This window comes from Echinops telfairi, unplaced genomic scaffold (assembly GCF_000313985.2).
Source record: "Echinops telfairi isolate 266 unplaced genomic scaffold, ASM31398v2 ScPeMD7_1;HRSCAF=3_0, whole genome shotgun sequence".
NCBI lineage: Eukaryota > Metazoa > Chordata > Mammalia > Afrosoricida > Tenrecidae > Echinops > Echinops telfairi.
The window spans coordinates 87266509-87283831 of NW_022103896.1; the positions used below are offsets into that span (position 1 = coordinate 87266509).

At 38.7% G+C, this 17323-nt stretch overlaps 1 protein-coding gene across 1 annotated transcript; it reads right to left on the minus strand.

The window, feature by feature from the left end:
• Window positions 1-7644: 7644 nt before the first annotated feature.
• Window positions 7645-16839, minus strand: LOC101638011 (cytochrome P450 7A1). Its single transcript, XM_004697569.2, has 6 exons — window positions 16723-16839; window positions 15380-15620; window positions 13863-14449; window positions 12134-12264; window positions 10387-10562; window positions 7645-8996 (listed from the first exon to the last, which is right to left on the minus strand). Exons 1-6 carry the CDS (start codon window positions 16800-16802, stop codon window positions 8697-8699), a joined length of 1515 nt encoding a protein of 504 aa, XP_004697626.1. The 5' UTR covers window positions 16803-16839; the 3' UTR covers window positions 7645-8696.
• Between the last annotated feature and the right edge of the window lie 484 nt (window positions 16840-17323).

Genomic DNA, 17323 nt, shown 5'->3' on the forward strand with positions numbered 1-17323 from the left:
ACCAGGGTCGAGTCAGGCAATGATATCAAAACCACACCAGTAGCCCTGAGACATTTGCAACTCATGGTGAACCCCTGTGCTTTTTAGGGTCTTCAAAACTTTTCAGAACCGGGTCATCTAACAATTCTTTGGGGGAGGGGGAGGCTCTGGGTGGGTTTGAACCACCAGTTAGTAGTCAAACACTTAACTATTTGTTTCACCCAAGATTAGGATAAGTGCAAGTAACCAATCCCCCTGAGAACAGGCAAGAGCAGGCAATCCACCAAGGTCTCAGTGGATGCCCTTTAGTGCAGGGTGGGGAGGGTCCCCAGTCAGGTCTGGATAGGGTTGTCTGAAAGAGGGTCTCTTGTTCTCTGCTTGCCATATCTGAAACAAGCCTTGGGAAATAGATCTTCCTTAGGAGCTGTGAAATCATCTCAGCCAGCACTGATGCCTAGCAAGCTGGACCCAAAGACCCTTCCAAGTCTTTAGCAGGCGGGTTTTCCATGGACCTGAGCTTTAAAATGGGATGAAAGTACCTTCCATGGAACCTGTGTCTGATGACATTTGTTATTAGGACTCTGTAGGCTATGTTCCATGATTGAGGACCCGGTGCACACTTCCCCAGAGAGATAGGCTTCTGCTGATTCAGGAGTGGTCCGCTGCCCTGCATTGCACCGAGGCAGAAACTCACTGCCTTCCCCACCCACTGCTCTGTGTCTGACCTGTGCTTGGGGTATTGATGGTACTACAGCCTCTCACTTTCATCTTGCTTCCTTCACCCAGGTTCCCTCCTAGTTTCTCAAATTATTCTTTATGTAGCATTCGTGTTCCTTCTCCATCTTCCTACCTCCTAGTGACACAATTGATTCTATCTAATAACCATTCAGCTTCTGGGCTCCACCTTTCACCTCAGACTGGCCCAGTCCTTCCGTATCCCTGAGACCTGTCAGTGGGCTGTTCTGCTGGACCCAGACCAGAGATCCTCTCCACCTCCGTTACTTTTCAGTAAAAAGTAAACCCACCGTATCATGCAACGTGGACCAGGACATAGCCCAGCTGTGTTCTCGGTTCCATGTGTAACTCTTTCCCAATATTTTCGTGGTGAGAGAGATCAATACATAGAACAAAAAGGTCCACTAGTAAAACAGCTAAAGAAAGCTAGCTAAACTAAGTACATCGTGTATTGGAATCCAGAGTAAGGAGATGATTAGTGCACGTGGAATGTACAGAAAAGAAAAATTGTGCAGGAAAGTATTTTCCTCAACATAGTCTCGTACATGTACATATTGTTAAGCTTTAAAAGAATAAATTATATTTCTATGCACATTCATCAAATTTCACTATATTTTTAACCAGAGATGGCTGAAAGGTTACACAAAGTATGCATTTAATCTGCCACTGACAGCAAATATTTAGCTTTTACAATGCATTAGACACCAATAGGAGATTGATGGATACACTGTTGAATAAAGACAGTTTCTCTCTTTGTGAAGCTACTACTGCTTGAACTTAGTCCAAAAAAAGGGATAAAGTACAGGCACTTACAGCCAAATTTCTGTGAACTGTCTACATGATTGCAATGCTGCCTCCGTCAGCAAAGTACCTGTGGGCACACCTGCCCCCATCCTTCTCAGGTGCATCCCTAGGGTCCATGAACCATACACTGTGTTACCACCCGCCCCAACCATATTCTCATGAACACATTTGAAGAAAAAAGGTGAGTGAAAGTCTTTTCCTCAATACAGTCTCCTACATGTCCATATTGCTTTGCTTTAAAACAAAACAAAAAATTTATTTCAAGGCCATGTCATTGAATTTCACAATTTTCCTTACCAGAGATGGATGAAAGGTTACAGTTAGATATAATGTTGGTGATGGTAAGAAGAAAATCAATACCCCATTACCTCCCTCCTAATTGCCTCATCATTTTCTCCTCTCCAAAGACAAAAAGGCATCAAGGAGATAAAAAACCCGAATGAAAAATAAGTATAAATAAAAACTATAACTTAAATCACATTTTAAGTCATCATAGTACAAACTAACCTACTAGAATTTTGATAACTGGTGCAGCTGGGTGACAGTGGAGGGTAGTCATTTTCTTCTTTAAGCCTTTCTCGTGATTTGATGTTTTGCAAAATGGCAAGTTGGAAGGAAGTGATCATTCTGCAATCACTTCCTTCTCTTATAAACTCTCACTAATATTATGCAGAATTCTTAAAACCACCATTCTCTTAATCCATGATAAATTGCTTTAAAACTGTCAGGTGTTGATCCTATATTTCAATTAACTTGTGGCTAGGTATTTAACTGCTAACCACATGGCTGGTGGTTCAAACCCATCAGCTTCTTCATGAAAAAAAAAATGAGGCTCTCTGCTCATGTAAAGATTTACAGCCTCAAAGACTCGATGTAAGGTCGCTATGAGTTGAAATTGGCTGATGGCAGTAGATCTGGTTTTCGGTTTTGTTGCAAAAGGTTTCCTTCCGGGTTACTTATGCTGAAAAATGGTTCTTTTAGTAAGTGGAGTCGAAGACACCAAAGGTTGTGGCTATGACTTTGTGGTCTCTGTGAAACCAAATGCAGGGAGGGAAGAGTCCCTAATGCCAAACACATGCTGCCAAGTTCTATAGACAGTACATTCCATGTGCAACTCGGGCCTTTCCGACCCAAGCCTCTCCTTTTACTTGCTGTGCAACCCTCTCTAATGTCATTTTTCTAACTAAAATGAGATACTTTGAATCATTTATGTGCTAATCTGGGTTGACTAGAGAAACAAATCCAGAGACACTTATGTGTAGGTAAGAGTGAGTTTTATATCAAAGAGTAATCATATATTGAGAAAACATTGCATCCTGTCCAGATCAAGTCCATAAATCCAATATTAGCCCATATGTCAGATATCAGTCTATAAACTCCTCTTTGGACTCTTGCAACACATGCAATAATGCTGAATGCAGGAAGATCACAGCCCAGTGGGTAGAAAGTCTTGCAGATCCAGTGACAGTGGAAGAATCTCAGTGCTGGTGTGGGTCTCTACATGGCTCCGTCAGCTCCAGGGCTCTCGTTCCATCAGCGTAACTCAATGTGGTTTGTCATCAGGAATGTGTAGCAGAGAGCAAGTGAGTGCCTGGGCTCCAGTGAGCTATTTATCTTTGTGGTGCCCCCTAATGAGGTCACCAAGGTGCAACCTGATTGACAAGCTAGACTCCACCCCTCACTCTTAATAGTCTCAAATTGACAACAAATTATGTAACTGCCACAGACCACCCCTTGTCAACTTGACACTTTTACACAATTCTGTAGTCACATATAATTTTTAAACAAAACAATAAAAAGTCATATCTTTACCTAATAAGACTAAAACTAAAATATATACAATTTTAAAAGTGCCACCCTCATTTAAACATAACGTTCTATAAGTGAACAAAACAAAAATATGCTATGCCTAACAATCGCAGTTAAGTGAACACCTACATCATAATCCTATGAATATATTTCCCCACCTATGTAAGTTTGTCAGCCAGCCACGTCATGCCTTTATCTGCCCCATTTTGGGTATCCAATTTCTATACTGCCACTTTACATCAGCCCAGTGCTCAGAGGAAACAACCCTAATCTTTGATGTGAAGAATCTTCATTCCAGTTGGAACCTTGTGAAGTCTGCATCCATAAGCAAAGTCAAATCCGGACAGGCCATCCATGAAGTCAGCAACAGCAATGTGCACCAGCTCACAGACTCAAAAATCTTCTCTTCAGCTGGTCGGGTTCTGATCAACTCAATGCGGGCTACCTCACTTAGCTTCACCAGGGTGCCCATTGGCTGCCTTGCCTTTAGACCATGGCCCCATCACAAATTCTCAATAACCCTAGCCCCCTTGTGCTAGGTCATGAACTTCAGACCAGTCAACCCATTCTCATTCTCCTTTTCCCCACTAGTCCTTGTGAACCAGGTCCATGGGTGTCAGTGGCCAGACTCAAGCTGTCTCTTTATTGCTGCACTACTCTCATTTCCATTCAACAAGTGGATCCAGGGGGTCATATAGGAAGTACTTCGGCCTGACCAGAGGCTCCCTTTAACAGTTCAGTCCTGAAGTAGAGAGTCCCTTCCATGTTCCAAATGTTTCCAGCCTCTAGCACAAACCACTAGTTCAAAATTCAAAAAGTCAAAGAGTACCTTTTTTCTTCAATCTGTCAACAGCTCCCAAGGCAAATCTCTTCACCGTTGACTGCCCTGAGCACTCAAGACACTGAGTGGGGATTATCCTTTTAGAGCCTTCTTTGCAGGCATGTCCTAACCCACTTAAATTCCAATTTAATGGCCGAAGACAAGTAATCTTACAAACTCTCTAGTTTTACTTCCCAATAATCATTTCTATCAGTCCTTATATAAATAACAATAGGCAGAAGAAAACAGTATAATCCTAGTAGAGCCAGATCTTAAAACAATCAAAAACAATCTTAAATCAATCTTAAAACAATAAAATTCTATCCTTATCTAATTTATCTTAATCCTTATCTAAACTACTCCATTGATACAAAATATGGCCTTAGGTCTCCAACTGCATTGCCTCAAACCAGGGGCAGGCCTTCTGTCCGCCATTTTGACCTTCTGTCCGCTGTTTTCACTAAGCAGCATGGTCTTTGAGAAATTCAATGTACGATTTCAACCCCTGAGCTCAAAATTTACATTTATCACTTTCATTTTTGCCAGTTCAAAAAGGAATACTCAAAGACAATAACCGAAGAGAAGAATCAAAACTTTAACTTCACATGTTCTTCCCAGAAAACAATCCAGTAAACCGCAAGGACAAATCTGACCTCTGGCTAGCCCAAGAAGAAACACTACCATGAGGCAGCGGTCAAACAAGCACCCACTCTCCGTCTTCACGATTTGTCTCTCTAGTACCCCACTCCCAAGGGACCACAATGCTCTATGAAGCATCAGTGTTGCTGTTTACTGTAACCTTCTAGGTCCAAGCCCCTACATTAGGGCCACCCAGGTGATATGAAAAGGAGGTGAGAAACATTATTCCATGATCTGTTAATGAAACTGAGGCTGAAACCCTAATGTCAACAACCTCCAAATGTATCGCGAGAATCCTAAGAGGAATAGAAGGTCGTACAATTGACAGCTCCACACTGTAAGTGAATAAGAGATATATTTGTATGAGGAACAACATCATCTAAGGTTGCAATATTGTAATGCACGTTTGACTATTCAGTAACCCCTTCCAGGGGCCATAAATTGCAAGCTGAGTGTCCACAGCCTCTTTCCCCGTGTCCCGGTGTCTGCGGAGGATGGGGATTGCAGTTCCTCACTCTCTGGCTTGCCAATGGCCCCAAAGAGGGTATTTCAGGACAAAAATGACATCATTGATTTTGTTTACCGTGGATTAACTTTTCATGACCCTAGTCTAGATAATCTGTCACCTGGACTTGCAGCAGAGTGAAGAATATTGGCGCTATCGTCTCAACAACCTGGATTCCAATACGTCCAACTCGGTTACTGTCTGTGCTGTGAGTTGGAATCAGTGACTTAACTTCTCTCGAGTTCCTTCTTTGTCCCCTGTAATAATATGAACCTCAAAAGATGCTTAGGAGGATGAAAATAGAATTTGTGGGTGAAGTGTTGAGCCTAAGCCTGGACCAGAATAAACCAAACAAATTTTGATATTAGTATCTTTTCTAAGTCTATGTGATCTTACAATACCCCCAAAACAAACCCACCATCATCAAGCCGATTCTGATTAATAGAAAGTCTATGTAGGCTTTCTGAGGTGGTAAATCTTTAAAAAAACTTTATTTGCAATGTTTCAGCAGAAAGTTATTATTTTTAATAAAAATGCTCCCCATAGTTTGCTATTACAGCAAAAATGCTTTTTGTAAGCCGAACTTATATTTATTAATATCCCTAGAAGGCTAATACTCTATGCTAATTTGAATGGTTAATACCTTTTCAGTTGATCTCCTTTCTGATGCACAGGGTCCTGGTCTGGTTTTCAGCATTTTCTTTTTGTTTATTCATATCTCACGTGTGTAATTTGTGTTTGATGTTTTTCTGGGTTTGGGTAGATGAAACCCACGGTTGATGAACCTATAGGGACAGCTAGTACAATAAGGGTTTCTGGGGTGGGAATGGGAGGTACAATGGTGGGGTGGTGGTGGGTGTAAAAGAGAGATGATGCCAAGGAGTCCAGGAAGGAAAAGAATGTTTGGAAACGGATTCTGGTAGCAATTGTACAATACTGCTTGATGTGATTGAACTGCGGCATGAATATGACATATGTATTAACTCCCAATTTTAAAAAATGGCAGTAAGTCTTTATGGGAACAGATCTCCTCATTTTGCTACCTCAAAGCAGGCTGGTGGGTTTAAACTACTGAACTTTCAGTTAGCAGTACAATGCTTGATAGCTTTTTCAAAGAAAAGTTCATTTTTAATACGAGATAGTTCAGTGTTAATACAGTTCTAAATTATGATGTTTACATTAAAATTATATACAGCTTTTAAAAGATGTCTCCCATATGCACTGAAACATGAAGGCATTTTCACATGGTAGTTCATTTCTTTTAAAGTTAAAATTATAGTGAAAAAGTTAAAAAAAAAAGTTTGAGATTGCTGTATAACTAAACGCCCCATCCCACCCTCACCCGCCTAAAAGCCAACCTCACTGCCATTGGGTCAGTTCCAACTCTCGATGATCCTATAGGACAGAGTGCCTGTGGACCCAAACTTCTGACCTTATGGTTAGCAGCCCAATGCAGAGCTCCTATGCCACGTGGGTCCCCTTAAAGAACAAGATGTAAATATCTGTTGCTTTGCTGCCGCAGCATCGACTGCAGCTCTTCATTCCAGCCATTGCACAGCAAGAGCAGCTGTGTGGTTGGTGATGTTCGGGGCCATTGACACATAGCGACCGTATGAACAACAGAAGGAAACCCCCGCACGGTCCTGTGTTAACTTTACAACTGTTCCTATGCCTGAGCCCATTGATGCAGCCTCTGTGTCAATCTATCTCGTTTCTTAGCTGCCCTTCTACTTGACCAAACACAATGTCTTCTCCAGGGACTGGACTCTCCTAATAACATGTCCACAGTATTGAAAACAAAGTCTTGCCACCCTTGCCTCTAAAGAGCAGCTGTAGCAGGGCATAAAGAAATAGACCTGACTGTATGCCAATAAAACGTCACTAATGGACATGGAGATGTGAATTTATGTCATGTGCACATGCCACAAAATATCATTGTTCTTTTGATGTTTTTCAACCCAAAGGTGTTGGGCCACAGCTTTTAACTGACCAACTTCTGCTATTTAAGAAGAAAGACAGAGAAAAATGTATGGATGCACTCAGCAAGTTACGAAATATTTTACAAAGCTACACAGAAATTTAATATGTAATCATTTCCAGTAATGAAGAATTTTGTTACTCTTCAACTGCCTGTAAATAATTTCCATTGTCTTGGTATTAAGATACTTTTCATAAAAGACAAGTCCACGATTAAATGACAAGACTAGAAGTTGAAAACATTTTGCTTTCCTGACTCATAAACCCGGAAGAAACTTGTTGAGGCTCACCAGCAGGGGGCTACTCTAAAATTCTGAATATTTAAAACACACACATTCATATTTTTATTTCTGAAAGATGACTCATTTCAACATCAAATGCTGCAATATTTTAATATAAAAATGATAAATATAATTCAGATATAAATAGATAGAGAAATACTAATAAAAATGTCTTGGTTGATCACTCCAAAACTTAAAATAATTTCTCATAGGTCCATGGTACACAATGGCTAGGCGAATCAATATTGGCTTATTTTCCCTTCAACTACAAATTCCTTAATGACAAAAAGAGTGAATAAAACACAATCCCAAGCTGTTTTTCTTTGCATTTCTCATAATCAAAGCTCGTGGTCATTTCTATCCAGTTTACAATCCACAAATTACATGAAAGTAATTTTTTTCATTCCTGTATATTTAGTAATAACAGAAAAACTCCCTTTTAATTATTAAAAAATCTCATTAATATGGAAGCATATAGTCAAAACCTGTCATAGACATTAGAGTTTACAGCAATAATAATTTAAAACACAAAGGGAAAATCTTTGTTTTCAGAAAATTGACATCATCATTTTTAAAGCCTTGAATATTGGGTACAAAACTAAACTTTATTTAGAGTATATCTTAAAAGGCAAGATACTCTCATTTAAAGTACTTTTTGTAATATGTTCACACCTAAAGAGCCTCACTAGATAATCAAGAAAATAGCACAGTTTCACTAAAATGTGAATTTTTATCTTTCACAATAATGTTGAGTGGTTTATATTATGATATAGCAGTTTCCTTAGGAAAAAAAAAAGCCAGTCGATGAATTGCAAAAATCGCAATACCTTAATTTTTGAGAGGGATAGAGAGAGAGATTTTACCCCCTCTGAAATAATACAGTTCAGTACCTAGCTCTATGAACATTCATTCACTAATTCAAAATTAAATGATCATGCTTCTAGAAACTATTTTCTGGTAGTGCAGAGTGAGATTCTGAGATGCGGACACTGTCACCGGCGTGTTAACATCCACGAACAAGCATCAGGGAACAGAACTGGACCGGATGCATAACTCCACTAAATGCAATTGTCCAGAGGCGCTGTCAAGAGATTGTGTTCTATGGTCCTGTAACATGATTTACAGTCCTCTTTTTCCAACCATAGATTTACAAATATTTAAATTTATATTTAAACTCAACATCATGTGATGGTGGTAAAATGCCCAAGCCTGCACGGGACTGATCCAAAGGAGGACATTGAACATCACTTTCCACGAGCCCCAGTTCAAAATAGGAGAGCATCAGGATCAAAAACTGCTTGATTTCATGGACAGCAAATAACCGTCCAGGACAGATTGTAGCGCCTGATCCAAAGGGCATATAATAATACTTCAACCTATGTCCATTGCTGTAGAAGTTGGTCTTTGCTTTCCCACTTTCATCAAGAAATCGATCATATTTAAAAGTCTGCAAAAAAATACAAAGAAAGCACACTCATAGGATCATTTTAAAGGAATGCATCTCTCTCTTTCTTTTCCCTCTCCCAATCTCTTTTAACACTTTTGTTCACAATATCATGCACATACCATACAATTCAATGGTTTGCATGTAGTAAAAAAGATTGGTACCATCATACCACAGTCAGTTTTAGGTATTTTTCTTCTTTTTTATACTCATTATTGTTATTCTTCCAACATCCCTTAGAAACTGTCAATCATGTTTAGAATATATAGATAGGTAATTTATAGATTGACTGGTCATAATTTTCATGTGGAGAAAATCAAACCAAATAAAAGCCTAACGAAAATAATATTGACATGAAAGAGCTAAAGAGTAATTCTGTTTTTTAATCTAACTCATTAGTAATTTAATAAACATCCCATATTGAATCATAAAATAATAAGAGATTGGAGTTTAATAAAAAATAAAGGACTGGGTCAGGGTGCAGTATAGCATTGATGAAACAAACTTTCCTCTAGATCTTTAATGTTTTCTCCCCCACTATCATGATGCCAATTCTACCTTACAAATCCGGTTAGACCACAGCATGTACATGGGTACAGATAAGAGCTGGAAACACAGGGAATCAAGGACAGAGAAACCCCTCAAGATCAGTAATGAGAGTAGCAATACCAGGAAGGTAAGGGTAAGGTGGGGGGAGAAAAGAGGAACCTGTCACAGTGATCTACATATAACCCCCTCCCTGGGAGACGGACAACAGAAAAGTGGGTGAAGGGAGACATCAGTCAGTGTAAGACATGAAAAAATAATAATAATTTATAAATTATCAAGGCTCCATGTGGGAGGGAGGGTGAGGAAAGAAGGGGGAATATGAGGAGCTACCAAGGGCTCAAGTAGAAAGAAGATGTTTTGAAAATGATGATGGCAACAAATATGCAAATGTGCTTGACACAATGGATGGATGTGTGGATTGTGATAAGAGCTATATGAGGCCCCCATAAAATGATTAAAAAATAAATGAAATAAATAAATAAAGGGCTGGGAAATTTTTATGATGTCCCCTACCCTGGCTGGCAAACTAGTTCTTTGGTTAGACAGAATTAGGAAGAAAGTTCAGATCAGAAACTAGATGAGTCAGTGTATTTTTCAATATTTGGGATTTGGGAGCAGGTAGTTTTTAAGTAAAAAGAAAGTGGCAGCTTTATTATCATAGTTACAAGTATAATATACCAGAGATTAAATAATGATAAAGACGAATAAAAGTTAAAAATTCAGGCTATCAACACATTTTCTAAAATATGTAACTATTTAACATAATTAAAGGGATAATTCCTATGGCTACGATAATCAACTGAGTGGTACATTTCCTCTAGGTAGACATCACTTGGACACTTACCAACGGGTCTGGATAGATTTGAGCATCGAAGTGCATCAACTGAGGATAAAAAGCTATGAAATCATCTTTGCGGATATTGAAGGAACCCTCCTCGATTTGTAACGTGAAATCCTCTTTAGCAGCCCGGATGTTCAGGGAGGCGCTGGAGAGCCTTAGAGACTCCTTGATGATGCTATCTACATATTTTAAAGAAAGAAAGGTACAACAGTGGAGAAGGAGAGGTGGAGAAAGAGAGGGAAGGAAAGCAAGAAAGGTTAATCAAGTATGCAAAGACCACATAATATAGAGTCCAAAAGGCATCTAGTAGCCTACAACACAACCACGATCAGACTCTAATAGAAGGTTACAGGGAAAATTTTTCCAAAAAGTTTTTTTCAGTAATGGCTATAATTATGTAATATAATTGATTCATTTGTGTATAAATGTGTTTCTTAAACTGGGAATCTAGGCTAATTGAAGTATTTTGATAAAGATTATGGCTGCAAGTTTACTTGATACACATAACATTCTTGGTCATTATTGGTGTTACACGGCAATAATTTTATGAAATAATAATCTTATTTCTATATGGAAATTACTAACTAATAACATTAGAAAGTATCAATAAATCCTTTAGAGATGACTTCATCAGAGTTTATCACTTTTGAAATAAAAAATGATGATAGCATGTTTATATAAAAAAGGTTTCCCGGGTGTTCAATGTAGCTTCAATTTGATATTTAGAGGAACTCATTTTATCAGTACGCTGTCTGATGTTGTTTTTCTGCCTGAGCAAAAATCTACCAGTACATTAGTAATAGTTTAGTGTTTACAAAGGAAGTAAGAAGTTTCTGTCTTACCTGCCACTCTGCTATCTCCCTAACAATCCTGTTTACTACTAATTATGTGATTGTGAATAACTTCCGTTTTCAAGTGAGAAAAGTAAGGTCCTAAAGATAAGTGACACATTTGAGATGTCCCTCATTGGGGAAAGGCACCTGGGTGGTGGAGTGGTTACTGTGATCTGCATGGTCGCAGTTCTAAACCACCAGCAGCTCTGCCGCAGAAAGACTGGGCTCACTGCTCTGGTAAATAGTTCCAGTGCCAGAAACCCATAGTGGGTCCCGAAGAGTCAGTATTGACTGATGGCAGTGAATTTGGGGTTTTTTGGTTGTTAGGGGAGAGGCGGACATGGAGCATAAGTTTCTTGTTGCCTAGCCTGTCCTTCTAGGACACTGCCCCTAAAAGGTTAGAGTGACTTGTCTCCTTTAGAAAAAAATAATAACAACAGCCTCTTCCTTTCTATAAAAATACAATTTTTCTGTATTTCTCTATTACGTAGAAAAGCAAATGGAAGGAAAATAAATACCCTTTAATTCCGTCAACCAAGGGTAACTGAAGTGAACTGTGGCTCCATGATGGTACTTTTCCTCCCTTTATTTAATTAAAATGAATAATATATAACTATAATATTGGCATCAGGTGAAAATAATTACAAGGGAGACAGACTAGGGTAGATAGAGCAAGGCAGAAGTTGACAGTGTAGGATTGAGAGCCACGGGGAAAGGTTGTGGTTGATTCCGTTTGCAATAACTTAACCTCTAAATATCAGTTTCCTCACTTCTAACATAGGCACTAGAAGAGTCCCTCGCCATAAGATGGTTCTGAGAAGTGAGTAAGACAACATCCGTGTGCAAGACTTGGTACACAGGGAAAGCGCTGGTGGTGGAGGCAGAAGGGAAAAGAAGGGAAACAAAGGCAAGCATACCTAGCACTGGCATATCATTCAGCTGCATTTGGTTCAGGCAGACAGGATTGCCTTCAAAGCTAATTTTTTGACCAGCATTCTCTAATGTTTTATTCACTTCTTCAATAGCTGCTTTCATTGCTTCAGGACTCCTATTAAAGGTTAAGAGAAAGGGAAAAAAGTACAGATATATAAACAGGTCTGCAAATCATTAATCATTTCCATACTTCCTTTAATGATGGGGTATATTAATTATGATAAAGATGGCATAAGGCTGCACAACATTTCATTCTGTTATATATAAGGTTACCATGAGCCAGCACATGGTAAATATCAACAAAAACAGATACAAAAAGAGGTGAGAAATGATATTCTTATTTACTTTTGACTCTCTCTGATAATGTGTTTTGAAGACTGGCTAGAGTTGTTGTCTTAGTTGGACCTTTCTACATAAAAGTGAAACTGTGGTCAAGCTCTTATAAATGTACTATTCTAATAAGAACAGAATGCTCAAATTGATCAACTGCACAGTAATTAGAATGAAGTATCACATCTAAGATAAATATGATAAATAAGTAGCTAGCTAAATTCTAGATTGATAAATTTAATTTACTCTTAAAATTCACACCATGAAAAAAAAATTCACACCATGATTTCAGATAGCACAGCTTTCTTTTCCATTCAGAGTTTAATGTGTTCTACTCTCATTTTAAATTGTGAAATCAAGTCATTTGGGGGCCTTAAAGTTCATAAGAGGATCAGAGTCATGGAAAGGAACCTATATTACATAATTACTCAATATATCGAGCCTCATAAATGTTGGGCTGAAAAGTGTGACTATTATGAAACATAGTACATATTATCTAAATGATACAAAAATCTATCATGTAGCCTTACAGTCAGTATCTGAATTTATTCCAGAGTTTTCCCAAGTAAGAACTTCAGAAGACATTTAACATTTGAGACCAACTAGTGTTTTTTTATTTCTGAAACTAAATTTGAAGATATTTTTATATTGCTGTCATAAGATTATCAGGTGTCAGTGGAAACTTGGCATTCCCAATATTATGGGATAATAATTTTATGTCGATGTGATTTTAAGCATCCAAATTTAATTGCAACACTTTAATAAACCACTTGAACAATAATTTCCCCAAAGATTAACATGTTGGGAATAAATCATGCTAGGTAAGCTATATGCTTATACAGTTTTAAAAGGTGAAATCTAGCCAAATGGTTATCAATCATAAAAGACAATGACTGACCAGTACAAATCATAGTTGATCAAATAACGTGAGACAACAATTACTAATTGAGTGGGGCGGGGTATGGGTGAGGACAAAGTACAAAATTCACAAGGAAATAAGGCAGGCAGCGGAGGCATGCTGTCCATTGTCCGTGGTAAGTAATCAAGTAAATATTCTTTTTGAGTTAGGAAGGTTGTTCACGGATTTAAGTTGGTAGTCATGAGGGATAAGAGCTAAAGGGCTGGGCCAGATGGCCTGAACTGGCTCCAGCGTCAGCAGAGCTGACCTCTGCGGCTTCGGCCCATTCTTCTCCCTGGAGCTGCCCTGTGGCGATAAAACAGTCTTACCGGTCAGACCTGCTCACTCACCTGGGGGAACGAATGTGCCAACATTACAGTCTCGATGGATAGCATGAGACAGTACCACGAGTACATTTAAAACAATTCAAATGGTGAAAATTCTGCATTCTATCCAAATAGACAAATAGAGAGGCTGCCCGTTACCTGATCGTTTGAAACAAGCTCCAGAAAGTCGCTGGAATGGTGTTGGCTTGCGACGCCCAGAGCACAACGAGGTGCGTCTTGGCCTTTTCGGCGTCGTCGAAGGTGGAGAGCTGGTCATTGAGCAGCATGCGCATGCTAACCAGATCGGACACACGGTCTCGTCGGCGGAGGTTCTCGGACCTCAGGTCTTCGGCCAGCTTCTCCCGGGCATTGTGTGCCGCCTTGAACACGTGAATGGGAAGCCCCGCCACCAGCGCAGGGAAGATCTTGTCAAACTCCTTGAAGTTGTCAAGATTACTTAGCATCAGCGCTCTTTGCGAGTCCTGCCTTGTGAGATCTTTGCCAAAGAGAGTTAAATAGCCAGCTTCAAACATCACTCGGTAGCAGAAGGAATACATGCCTTCTGTCACCCAGGCAGCCGTGTTGGGTTTGGGAAGAGTTGAAGGTCTCATGACAAGCAGGAGGTTTTCCATCATGGCTCCTGTGAGGGCGTTCAAGGCATCACCCTGCAGGGTTTTGATGAACGTCTTGTTGATGTTTTCAGTAGTGTGTCCATCACTTGGATCGAGACTTCTGTGACCAAATACCTGCAGCAAATGAAGAAAAAAGAATGAAACCACAACCAGCACCTGTAAATTGATGAAACACAGATGACATGCTTTCAGAATGTATTCTAATTTGGTACAAAAAAACCCCGGTGGTGCACTGGTCTAAGTGCTGGGCTTCTTCTAACCTAAGGTCAGAAGTTGAACCCACCAGCTGCTTGCTCCCTGGGAGAAAGATGAGCCTATTCCTTTATCGATTTACAATCTTTAAAACCCTAGGGAGAAACTACTCTGTCCTATAGGGTTGATATGAGTCTAGTTGAATCAATAGCAGTGAGTGGGTATAAACTGTGGTGCTAATCTTAAGTGTTTGTACCATTAGTTCTCCTGTATATTCTTTGTGGATGTATTTTAACCAGGCTCTAAGTTCCTTAATGACAGGGACCAAGGCTAACATTTCTTTGGAGGAAATCAGTAAATATTGGTTAACAGTTTTCTCTCTAGCAAAGCCTCTTTAGTGACATCTACAAGATGCCAAAATTCTGGGTCATTTCTGTAACAAATTAAATGATTGTGTAACATGAACATAGCAGCATGATTGAATGTCTAAATTTTCCAATAAACCCACTGTGTGGGTTGTAAGTGATAGAGTATCTGTCTTACTCATAGAGCACAGCACCATCTGGCTCCACTTTAGCCTCATTAGCTGGTTAAGAAATGACAAATCTATCATGTGTCCCTCAAAAGTCTATTTTGTCTTTTTTTTTTTTTTAATGAATGATTAGTACCAAGAGCGGATGCCTAACTTCATTTATTGGACTTCTGAAAATCTCCAGGTAAGGCCCATGCTCTTGAATATCTCTACCCTTATATCTAAATACATCAAAATTATAAAATAGAATAGGAACATAAATAGAGTTATAAAAATATAAGAAACAAATAGAATGCTACATAACGTGCAGCACAGGTTACCTTTGCAGAAGTAGTGAAGTGAAACTTTCTCCAGTCAAAGTGTTTTCCATGGCACAATACCTTATGATACGACAAGGGATTTGTGAAGAAATGGACGTATTTTCCCATTAGCTTACAGGTAAAAACATGACCATGTTTCCTTTGATTTGATCTGATAAATTCAAGAGGATTGGCACCAAATTGCAAAGCACAACCCACATATGGAATCAACCCATTCTCCAGAGGTGGTTCACCCATTTTCCTGGGGGGAGGGAGAGGAACACAGATATTTGATAGATAAGAAATTATACATTTAGTTTTCTGTTTACTCTACAGTTTATAGGTGCTCTTTTCTTAATAATGCCTTACTCTTTCACTGAAATGTTGGCATAGTACATATTACATATTAGCATAATGACATGATGAAAAAAATCCTACCCATTGCTATTGAGTCAGTTGACACATCACAACCCCACAGGACAGAGTAGAACTGTTCCATAGGATTTCTGAGGCTGTAAATCTACAGAAACAGCCTCTTCTTTCTCCTTCATCATTCTTGGTGGGTTCGAACTGCTAACTTTTTAGTTAGTAGCTCAATGTTGACCCACTGTAACATCACAGCTCTTTAATGACCCAATAATCAATTGGTGAAAATGATGGCAAATCCTTCCTTCATACATTCATTCATGCATTCTACAAACAGTTACTGAATGCCTACTAAATGCTAATAACTTTTCCTGGATGATGAAGATACAAATAAGAATATTCTTGCTCTCAGTGTAGACGCCATGTTAAACAAATGGCTTTGACTCCCTTTGTATGTCTTGTATTCTTGAAGCAATTATAAATAAACTATGAATAAATGATGCATACCAATAAATGAGATGTCACATATACTTAGAAAAGTCTGCCGGTCCACCAAGATTGATTAGCATGAATAAGAGGAGAGTAATGGAATAATCAATACAGGCTACACAGTTGGTCCAGAAAGACTGACTCTAAACAAAGAACTACAAAAATAGCAGAAAAGAAGACATCTAACAAGTCAGAACATCTATTTTACTCACATGATAGGAAGAAACCCTTTCCACTGCAGATTCTCACTTGCCAATTGCATCCTAACTAATTCAGATTTTAAAAATATATACACATAAACATACACAGAGTTCTCTTAAGGTTTCTGTCAATAATGTTTATACACTATCATTAGTATGGATCAATAGTTATATATGCATATAATTTTAAAATATCCCCTTGAAAATTTAACGAAGGACAGAAAAACCAAAGTTACTATATAACAATATAAGTAAAATAACGTTAAATAGATGAACTAAAAAACAATGTAAAGATAAAACTTTCCTTACCTTCTCCTTATTCCCAGGAAAAGCCATAAACAACAGCACACTACTACAACAATTCCCCAGGTTAGTGAGATTGCCATCATTTTGAAGATACAGGGCAAAATCCCTAGGGAGGAGAATCTATGGTTAGAAAAGCAAGAATGTGGCTGAACAGACACTCCAGTTGGAGTTTTTATATCGAACCCTGATCCATTAACTTGAACTTGAGTGACCGAAGCAAACAATTAACCATTTGTTCATCCTATTAGGAAAAAAAAGTGCTATAAACTGTCCTTGAACTAAGTCCACAGATGTCAGAAGAGGTTCCAAAACAAATCACAGAACTGCAATACTTGGTAAGTTGAAGGTCTCTCAAACATATGCTGTTAACATTCAGACCTGGGAACAACACTTAGTATTGCAAGTTTAGTGTATCTAAAGAAAGAAAAAAACCTGCTCAGGATGAATATATCCAATACATGTGTAAACTGTAATATAGTTTAAATAAGTATAAATTATTTATCAAGCTAATTTGATCTTCTTACCTTTGGGAGAAGAAATCAATTTAAATGCTGTACCAGAAAGATACGGTGTTCAAGTTCAAAGGAAAGAAAACTAGGTGAAA